The 11,380-nt window shown below is 40.3% G+C and overlaps 1 protein-coding gene across 2 annotated transcripts in view; it reads right to left on the reverse strand.

Annotated features, from left to right (window-relative positions):
- Positions 1–8,950, reverse strand: part of CYB5B (cytochrome b5 type B) — a 47,931-nt gene extending 38,981 nt beyond the window's left edge. For both annotated transcript variants that reach the window (XM_074200412.1, XM_074200417.1), the window contains exon 1: positions 8,761–8,950. In XM_074200412.1, the coding sequence (XP_074056513.1) occupies positions 8,761–8,925 (165 nt within the window). In that variant the 5' untranslated portion in view covers positions 8,926–8,950. The remainder of the gene's footprint in view (positions 1–8,760) is intronic.
- Positions 8,951–11,380: the final 2,430 nt, after the last annotated feature.

Consider the following 11,380-nt stretch of genomic DNA (forward strand, 5'->3'; position numbering starts at 1 on the left):
AGAAATGAATCATGAGCAGGCAGACTTCAGAAAAGTCAGGACAGACTTGTATGAACTGATCCTGAGTGAAGTGAGCAGTCAGGAGAACATTGTATACTCTAACAGTAATATTGTAGGTTGATCAACTCTGATGATGTTCAGTGATCAAGATGAACAATCCTGAGGGCAACTAGGAGGCACAATGAATAGAGCACCAGCCCTGGAGGCAGGAGAACCTGAATTCAAATCTGGCCTCAGACATTTAATAATTGCCCAGCTGTGTGACCTTGGGCAAGTCACTTAACCCAACTGCCTTAAATAATTTTTTTTTTAGATTTTTGCAAGGCTAATGGGGTTAAGTAGCTTGCCCAAGGCCACACAACTAGGTAATTATTAACTGTCTGAGGCCAGATTTGAACTCAGGTACTCGACTCCAGGACTGGTGCTCTATCCACTGCGCCTCCTAGCTGCCCCAAATAAAAAATCTTTTAAAAAAAAAGAACAATCCTGAAACTTATTATGGAAAATGCCATCCATACCCAGAGAAAAAAGTATAGAGTTTGAATGTGGAACAAAGCTTTCTATAATATTCACTTTTTAAAACTTCTTTCATACTGTTTGTTTCTCTCTTATGACTTCCCCCCAAGTTCTAATTCTTCTTTCAGAATATGACTAATATAGAAATATGTTAAACATGACTGTACATGTTCAACCTGTTCAGACTGTTTGTTACTATAGGAAGGTAGGAGGAAAAAAAGAGAGTGGCAGAAAAATGTGGAATTAAAAAGCCTGTAAAAGGATGAATGTTGAGAACAATCTTTGCATGTAATGGGAAGAAATAAAATGAAAGCTTCCTTGGAAAAAAAATTATTGGGCTTATCCACTTCAACATGGGATTGTACCAAAAAAAAAAAAGAAATTATTGCTTTTCATAAAATTTTTTATGTTGAAATAATGCAATTTAAAAGTTTCTCTAAAACCTTCTGCTGAATATAGAGTCAACTTAAACAAAGAAGAGAAACTACTCTAAAGGTCCACAAGAAAGCACTTTCTTTCTATCTGAGGCCAGAAGGGGTCACTTAAAACCTTATACTGTTAGATGTAATTTAAGTGGTACATCTTACCCTATACCAAAGTCAAAATGGGTACAGGATTTAGACATAAAGGCTGATATCATTAACCAATTAAGAGAACAAGGAATAATTTATCTGTTAGACGTATGGAGAGGGGAGAAGTTTGACCAAACAAGAGAAAGAGATAATTTATAAAATTGAAAATGAATCATTTTGATTACATCAAATTAAGAACTTTTGTACAAATAAAACCAATGCAGCTAATATCAGGACTTCAGAAAACTGGGAAAAAATTTTCACTCCAAGTGTTTCTGATAAAAGACATATCTAAAATATAAAGAGAACTAAGTCAAATTTATAAGAATACATGTCATTCCCCAATTGATAAATGGTCAAAGGTTATGAACAGTAATTTTCAGATGAAGAAATTAAAGCTACCTATTGTCATATGAAAAAATGCTCCCTATCATTGATTAGAGAAATGCAAATTAAACCAATTCCAAAGTACCGCCTCACAACTATCAGATTGGTCAATATGACAGAAAATGATCAATGTTGGAGGGGATACGGGAAAACTGGCGCACTAATGCATTATTGGAAGAGTAGTGGACTGATATAACCATTCAGAAGAGCAATCTGAAACTATACCCAAACAGCGATAAAACTGTTATAGACTCTCTGATACACTAATACCACTACAGGTCTGTATCTCAAAGAGATCATAAAAAAAGGGGAAAAAAAATCCAGTGTACCATATTTATAGCAGTTCTTTTTGTAGTGGCAAAGAAGTGAAAAACAAGGGGATGTACATCCATTGGGAAATGGCAAATTATGGTACAGGACTATGGTAGAAAAACTAAGAAATCATGAGCAGGCAAACTTCAGAAAAGTCTGGAAAGACTTGCATGAACTGATGCTGAGTAAAGTAAGCAGAACCAGAAGAACACTGTATACACATGAACAGGATCATTGGGTGATGATCAACTATGATGGACTCAGCTCCTCTTGGCAGTTCAGTGATCAAGGACAATTCTAAAAGACTTGTGTTAGAAAATGCCATCCACATCCAGATAAAAACTCTGGAGTCTGAAAGCAAACAAAAGCATACTATTTTCACTTTTTAAAACTTGATCTAAGGTTTCTCATTGCCCCCCTTTAGTTCTGAGTCTTTTTATCATAAAATGAGTAATATGGTATTATGTTAAACATGATTATACATGTATAACATATCAGATTACTCACTGTGTCATGGGAGGGGTGAAGGGACAAAAAAATATGGAATTCAAAGCTTACAAAAAGATGAATATTAAAAACTTTTTTTCATGTAATTGAAAAAATAAAATAACATCCAAAAAAAGAATTTAAAATTTTATCTTAATATATCAAAACTATCAGAAATTTAGCTCCTTGCTATTCCATTACCCACATTATACATTCCCATGTCTAATGTACACATGAATTTTTCTGTTTCAATGGTTGCCAGAAAACTAGAGGGAAGCCCTACAGCCTACTAAAGAAAGGGAGACACAAGGTGGGGTCTCAATCTTTACCTAAATAAATGAGATCAGTGGATTTTCTACCTGGAAATTGGTCTAAAAAGATGCTGAAGTTTCTAGTATCTTTTTAATCTATTGAGAGTACCATGGAGAGGAACTCTGCACCTCAGTGGAGCCTCTTACAACACAGAACAGGCTGAAAGAGTTTTTAAAAAAGAAATGGGAAGGGCAGCTAGGTGGCAAAGCACCGGCCTTGGAGTCAGGAGTACCTGTGTTCAAATCCCGTCTCAGACAGCTGTGTGGCCTCGGGCAAGCCACTTAACCCCATCTGCCTTGCAAAAAAAAAGAAAAAAAAAGAAATGGGGTGTGTCATACACACTATTACAGCCTCCAAAGGCTCAAATAGAGGCTCAGTAAAAAAACAGAGAACCACATATGGGTGGCCATGAGCAATGTATATAGCACATTATCAAAAAGACTCCCAGTTAGAAAAGATGTGAGAGAGACATATATGAAAAAAAAACAAGGAAGAATAAACAAGTAGATATTCATGAACTGTCAAGAGATTTAAGGAAGGTCCCTCACACATTGGTTTTACCTCCTCCCTCCCGAAAAGGACCAGGAAAAGCTTTGAACAAGACACATACAAAATAGGCAGGCATGGATAGGTTACAATTTGCATTGCTTATGGAATGCTGAAAATGAAGAATATGAATGGTGAAGAGTACTAATCCATTTGAAAAGTAGAATGATGTTATAATATGGGGTATCCTAAAAGCTGTCTTACTACAGTTTTAAGTTTTAATAATTTCAGAAGAATGAATGCTACAAAATTATAAATACATTAGAAAGTTTAATTATTTAAATTTCTTTTACACAGTTAGTTTTGTGAATTTTAAAGGAAATTTTAATAAGACATGGTACCTTATCATTAGGCACTGCATGTGTGATAATTACTGAAGAACAAGGCTTTAAAAAGTGATTTGCAGGGGGCGGAGCCAAGATGGCAACAAGAAAAAAGTGATTTGCAAACCATAAAGAAGTTCAGTATCATTAAAAAAGTTATATTTGCTACCCTCATACTTTCATCAATGATCAATAAAGGTATGGACTATTCTCTATGCCAAAAGGGCAACAGAAATATACATACCCTTTGATCCAGCCATACCACTACTGGGTCTATACTAAGAGATGATGAAAAGGGTAAAAATATCACTTGTACAAAAATATTCATAGCAGCCCTGTTTGTGGAGGCCTTCAATTGGGGAATGGCTTAACAAACTGGTATTATTCTAATAGACTAACACTATTGTTCTATTGGAAACCAGGAGGGATGGGAATTCAGGGAAGCCTGGAAGGATATGCATGAACTGATGCTGAGTGAGATGAGCAAAACCAGAGAAACACTGTACATTCTAACAGCAACAAGGGGGGTGATGACCATCCTTGACGGACTTGCTCATTCCATCAGTGCAACAATCAGGGACAATTTTGGGGTAACTGTGATGGAGAATACCATCTGTATCCAGAGAAAGAACTGTGGAATTTGACCAAAGACCAAAGACAATTACCTTTAATTTAGGAAAAAACATTATCTTATTATGTAATTCTGCTATCTCTTATACTTTATTTTTCTTCCTTAAGGATATGATTTCTCTCATCACATTCAACTTAAATCAATGCATACCATGGAAACAATGTAAAGACTAACAGACTGCCTTCTGTGGGGGGGGGGGGGAAGATTAGAGGGAAAATTGTAAAACTCAAAATAAATAAAATCTTAAAAATTTTTTTTAAAAGGTATGGACTATTCTCATAAAGACGTTTGTTAGAGAGATGAGAAAGTAGGCATAAGAATTAGTATTACTGATAAAACTGAAAAAATTCAAATTAATATTATCTCTAGTTTTTACAGTATGTTTAACTGATTTTATGCTATATTAACTTTATAACTGAGTCAGCTTTTCCTGAGTTGCCTTTTAATTGTAAGTTAATTCGTTATCAACTCCCAAAGGTATACCATACATTTTACAATTAAGGAGGGTCTAATCTCCCTAACAAACCCTACTATAACCAGTGAATCTGCTATCAGTTATCCTAACAAAGTCTGCAAGATCCAGATGGATACATCAACAAATCATTCCTTACTTATCAAAGAAGGGTGGTCACTAGCCCCTTTCTTTAACATAACCAATCAGGTTGTCCATACCCCAAGGGTCTGGTGCCCTGTAACCAATAGTATTCTTCCCCAACTCCCTACCTCTGTACTCCTTAACCTTGAACATGCCATTGTATCCCAGGAGAATTCAAAGTTGCAAAGAACACTTATGAATTGGTATTCCTAGCACCCAGTCCAGTGGGAGACCTATAAGAGATTCTCAATAAATGTTTGTCCATTGACTAGTTCTGTATCTACCAGACCTGCTGGGGGGAATGTTTTTCACCTTTTTTTGTGTCATAGTTCTTTTCTATATTAAGGTTGGCAAACCCTACCTCAAGGTCACTATTGACCCAATCTATTGGTTACTGCTAGCCTAACTAATAAATTGATTGTGCTCAGACAGACCACTGTATCTCAGTTTGCCTTCATTTTCAAATATAACATTATTTTCAGTCCCCTTTGAGAGAGGGCATTGCATTTTTCTGTTCTCTTGCTTTCTTTCAGCAATACTAAAAATCAACATTGATTGCCTTCAAAACTTTCACCTCCAACAAGGATTTCTTCTCTAAGTCTTCTCAATTTAAACTTTCTAAGTGCTTACTTCTCCAACAGCACACAGGATGGATGCAGTGATTCCACTGTCATTAATGAAAATATAGCAATATAAATCCTACCTCTTCTGCATCATTCAGACTGTCACCCTCCTTCCAGGTATCATCTCCAGTATTTTCGCTTTGAGGACAGTCTTGCTAACAGTTTTCAGCAAACTGACCTTCTCTTCATTGGCTTTCTGAAGTTTTTCCAAAATGGCAAACATCCCATAAAATACTGCTTCCCAGATTTTCTGCAGAATGACAAGCCATCCAACTAGTATCCTTCTGGCTACCACATTCCCTGGCTAGTGGAATTCCGGCATCTACCATCTCAGGCCATTTCTGGGCTCTCTAGGCCTACTCACTATCACATTTATTTTTAAGTCAGATTAACTCCTGGTGCTCTAGAAGAAGTGCTTGCTTGCTCAATGTGAAGTCAAAGGACCTGAGCTCAAATTCCAACTGCTACTCAGTGACATGGTTGACCCTGGGTCTCCATGTCCTCGGCAGCAAAAAAGATATGGCTAAAAAGTAGATGACTTCAAGTCATTTCTGTCTTAAACACCTACAATCTCTGACCTTTGATAAGAAATTGCTATAGGCAGAATCCAAGTCTCTTCTTTGAAGCAGTTCCCATTTCTCAGTGGCAAGTTTGTTCAGACAGGCCAAATGAATCTCACACCTCCTCTTAGCTGGCAGTCACCCAGTCAGGTGAGGGGTGCTTGAGGACCACCATGAGGGGAACTGTGATGCTAGAGAAAGATTTAATAGAGATTAGATGTGGGAGATGAATGAAAGCAAAGGATTAAGAGTGGCTTTGAGGGTGATTTTTAGGTTGAAAATCTGATTAAAAGGACCACACACACACACACACACACACACACACACACACACACACACACCCCTTGGAATCTTTGGTTTCCTTCAATAAAAAGCTCAAGCACAGTCTATACCCAAAGAACTTTTCTTGATCTTCTCAGCTGTTAGTTTACTCCCTCCCAAAACTAACCAATACTAATTTTGAAAACATTATGTCTAGGCTTTTATTAGGTTAGAAGCCTCCTTCAGGCCAGGGGTTGTTCCATTGCAGAAAATGAATTGGAAGAACATACTGTCATACTGTATGGTTTTATAGATAGACAGAAAGATAGATAGATATGTTATATCTAATGTTGACCTCTGAAGGGGAGGTTGAGAGAGAGGAAGGGAGACAACTGAAAAATATAACCAAAAAAATAATAATTTAAAAAATAAAGATCAGGAGATAAAACAAGTATTTTGTTATTTTGTTAAAGTTAACAAGTTCAAATGAAATTTCAGGTATTTTGTAGTCAAATAGTTTATACCAGTTTTATTTAAGAGAAATGCTTTTTTTGGTGCTCTATCAAAATGTCTGTCAAACATATTTAATCAAACTTGTGGGTAACATGGTGGTAATGCTGCATAGATTAAATAGAAGCAAAATAGAAATACCAAAATGAAGCAAAAAAAATCTTAGAGGTCATCCTGTCCATGACCCTCATTTTACAGATAAATAAACAGATCCAGCAAAGTTAAGCTCCTTGCCTAAGAGCACCTAGGTATAAAGAGACAGAATTTGAATCTAAGACTTAAGCAAGACTAGCCAGAATCATAGGAAAGAACTATTAGCAAGCACTTCAGGGAAATCAGCAGAGTAAAAGCATGTGGGGTTGAAAATCTTAGAGACCCTGGCTTTCATACTAGCTACCACTGACTTTGGACAAGTTACTTCATCTCTCTGGGTGACAATTTCCTCAACTGTTCAAACAAAGGGTTAGATCTCAGGATCTGTCCCAAAAAACCTAAGTAGCTTTCTAGACCAGCAAGGTGTGTGGGAAAACAAGGACCCAACCTGTCCTGGTCTATAAAACCCCTATAAGGAGTTCCTTCCCCAATTACAAAGTTAATCAAAGCAGGAATAGGTCGAAGGAAAGCCAAACTGCAAAGGGAAAAGGTGTTTTGTTTCTACAGTCCTTAAATTTCATTCTTCAACCTATAAAACATACTGGAGCATGACTCCTTTGTACTTTTGGGGAAACTCAGTATTATTTCTAACATATAAAGTATTTCCCAAGTTTGTGTTGAAATCACCTATGGCAGCTGCCACAACAAATATAAAATCACTAAAAGCAAATTAGATTTATCTAATCCAAGTTTCATCATTAAAGCAGTAACATAGCCTTAACCCCAGTTTCCTCATCTATTTAAATAGGAATAAATTTGGCACCTAGAAATGAAATAACAAACATTTTCTGAGATTAGGACATCATACAAGTATATTAAATGGTACTCATCATTAGATGTTCATTTCGAAAAGTGAATTTACTGACAAACTGTGTAAAACTGTAAAACTTAAGTGTTAAAATTTTTCTAGAATCAGGAAGTAGAAAGTGCATTCTCAGACCTTAAATGAATTACCAGAAAAAATATTTCCATTCTGCCTGCTCTAGAAAGGGAGCAAAGAGAGCTCCTTATAGAGCAAAGAATCTAAAATTAACCAGCAGAAATAGTTACCCTTGGTGACATCTTTTATTATCTTTTCAAATGAAAATGAGCCCTTCTCCAATTTTTTTCCAGAGTACTATCAGACCTCTTTTTCCTTACCTGTAAAACAGAAAGTTGTAATAATAGCACCTATTTACCAAATAAGTGCAAAGCACTTAGTACAGTTACTACATGAATTAGAATATAAGCTCCCTGAAGACCTTTTTAAAGAAAATTTTTATCTCCAACTTTCAGTATTAAATTACACATTGTTAATGAATGGCATCCATATAATACTTCTTCATTTACTCCTTAGAATAACCCTGTAGGGTCAGTAACTTATTTCCATTCTATAGATAAAAGAAAGCAAGGCTCGAGGAAGATACATCAGTTGGAGCAGACAAGGTCAGCTTGAGCCAATGCTGGGATCCCCATTTTACAGATGTGCCCAGGAGGATCCCACTGCTGGTGAGGGTCTGAAGCTCAGTTTTAACTCAATTCTCTTAGTGATGCCCACTTTAGGGGCGGCTAGGTGGCATCGGCCCTGGAGTCAGGAGGACCTGAGTTCAAATCCGGCCTCAGACACTTAATCATGACCTAGCCGTGTGGCCTTGGGCAAGTCACTCAACCCCAATGCCTTGAAAAATCTAAAGACCAGAAACCAGCCCGTTTGCAGAAGAGGCAGCGGCGGCTCGCCCGCAGAGGTGGGCCCTGGTTTCAGGCGCGGACTGAGGCTGCGTGAGGGGGTCCGGGGCCTGGCCCGGCTCCTGCGGGCCTCCGTGCCGGTGGTCACCGGGGGAAGGCCGGCCGAGAGGCCCTTGGTGGAGGCGGATGTCACGGGGGGCTCGGCAGGACTCGAACTCGGCTCCCCCAGGGCCCCCGAAGCTCCCCCATCCAAGGCGCTGCCCGGGGGCCCCCGCGCGCGGCCGCCCCCAGCCCGCCCCGGGCCCCACCTCGCCCAGGAAGGGGGTGACGTCGTAGACTCGCCCGTGGATCACGAGCCACATCTCCTGCTCCGAGTTGCGCTTCGCCACCTCCTCGAGCCGGTAGTAAGTGGCCTCGGCCTCGGGCTCCGTCCCCGCCATGCCGCCGCCGCCGCCGCCGGCCCGGGCCGCCATCGAGAGCCGCCCCGCCTCCCGGCCGCCGGCGCGCGCTCACGTGGCGCGCGCCCCGCCCCCGCCGGCTTCCGTAGCCGCCCGCCCCCTCCCGGGGCGCCGGGCCGAAGCCAATGGCAGCCGCGGACAGGCGGTGGGCCGTTCTCTCTCCGCCAATGAAACGCCAAGCCGAGCCCTGACCCGGACGGGGGCGAGCCCGCAGGTAAAGCGGCCCGACTCGACCGCGAGGCGCGCCACTTCCGGACGACCAATCGGGAGTGCCCCCGGCTCCCGCCCGACCAATGAGAAGCCGCGATGCCGAGCCGCTTAGCATAGGGGGAGAGGAGGGATGCGGAAGGAAAGGTAGCCGGCTCCCGGGGCGCGCCGCGCGTTCCCGCGGCCCGGCTCACCCGCCCAGTTCATCCCTCCGAAAGCACCGGGCCGCCTCCTGGCCTGGACCCCTGCGGAAGGGCCGAGGTCGTGACCCCACGCCCGGGCGGATGGAGGGCCGCCCACGTGGAGGGGCCGCGTTTTCTTTTAGAATAAGACACTCTAATAATAATGATGATGATGATGATGATGCCCACGTGGAGGGGCCGCGTTTTCTTTTAGAATAAGACACTCTAATAATAATAATGATGATGATGATGATGATGCCCACGTGGAGGGGCCGCGTTTTCTTTTAGAATAAGACACTAATAATAATGATGATGATGATGATGATGCCCACGTGGAGGGGCCGCGTTTTCTTTTAGAATAAGGCTCTAATAATAATAATAATAATAATAATGCCCACATGGAGGTAGCCGTGTTTTCTTTTAGAGTAATAAACTAAAGTAAAAATAATAATAACAGCAACAGCTAGTTAATACTGATGATGTATGAGATCTAGGAGATCGCCACGGGAAAAGACCTGGATTCCAAGTCTCCCCTTTGGTGGGATCTCATGCCCAGATCCACAAGGTTAGACTCCAGAGCATCCAGACCCTGGAGAAAAAAAATTATGTCCTTATTTTTCACCAACTTGTCATTGAAATTTATCATCTCCTTTCCTTGTGGCTGAATGTAAACCACGAAGCACCACTCTGAGAAAGGAGGCTGGGGGGAGGCTAGGCTAGGTGGCACAGTGGATAGAGCACCGGCCCTGGAGTACCTGGGTTCAAATGCGGACTCAGACACTTAATAATCACCTAGCTATGTGACCCTGGGCAAGTCACTTAACCCCCTTGCTTTGCAAAATTAAAAAGCCCTTAAAAAATTTTTTTAAAAAGGGCCATGATATTAAAAATAATGGAACACAGGTAGACCAGCATCAGAAGAGGAGGTTCCTGGACCTGAAGTTATTTATCTTGTCCATCAAAATTTCCTCCCACTTCATTTAAATGGATGCTTTAAAGTCTTGGGCAGGAGTTCTTTCCTCACATCCCCATGAAGTTGTTTTTTTTTTAAAGATTTTATTTATTTTGAGTTTTACAGTTTTTCCCCTAATCTTACTTCTCTCCCCCCACCCTCCACAGAAGGCAATTTGCCAGTCTTTACATTGTTTCTGTGGTATACATTGATCCAAACTGCATGTGATGAGAGAGAAATCATATCCTTAAGGAAGAAACATAAAATGTAAGAGATAGCAAGATCAGACAATAAGATAGCAGTTTTTTTTCCCCCCTAAATTAAAGGTAATAGTCTTTGGTTTTTGTTCAAACTTCACAATTCTTTCTCTGGATACGGATGGTATTCTCCATCGCAGAGAGCCCCAAATTTTCACTGATTGTTGCACTGATGGAACAAGCAAGTCCATCAAGGTTGATCATCACTGCCATGTTGCTGTTAGGGTGTCCAGTGTTTTTCTGGTTCTGCTCATCTCACCCAGCATCAGTCATGAAGTCGTTTTTGACCAGAGTCTGACTCTTAACACTATTTTGGGATTTCCTAAGTAAATGAGTACAAATACTATTATCTCTACTTTGCAGACTGGTAAAGATTAGGTGACTTGCCCAGACTTGAAGCTTGTATCAGTGCTGAGATTTGTGTTCCCTCCCTCAGGCCTTGGCGTCAGAGAATCTACAACAAGAAGGTACATTTCAAACAGATTATCATTTTGAATTCTTTGATCGATGGAGGACTGGAGAAGAAAAGTGATATGCCCAAGGTCACACAACTCATAAGAATTCAAGCCTTCTGATTGGAATATTAAATATTCCTTACAACACAGCTTTGCTTCCTCTATTTTTTTTTTTAGCTGGAGCCCTAAGGTCAGCATTTGGAAATTTAAAGTTTAGTAACTTCATTGTGCTAAGCTTTTCATTTAGCCTTGATGATATCTCTGCCTTGCCACAATTTAGGAAGGATATTAATAAGCAGAAATTCCAGAGGAAAATAATCATGATGATGAAGAGTCTCCAGTCTAAGCCATATTGGATCAATGGAAGAAACTGGGAATATGAAGAAAATGAAAGGAAAAAAATGAAAAATGAAAGAA

The sequence above is a fragment of the Macrotis lagotis genome, chromosome 1 (genome assembly GCF_037893015.1).
Source record: "Macrotis lagotis isolate mMagLag1 chromosome 1, bilby.v1.9.chrom.fasta, whole genome shotgun sequence".
Taxonomy (NCBI): domain Eukaryota; kingdom Metazoa; phylum Chordata; class Mammalia; order Peramelemorphia; family Peramelidae; genus Macrotis; species Macrotis lagotis.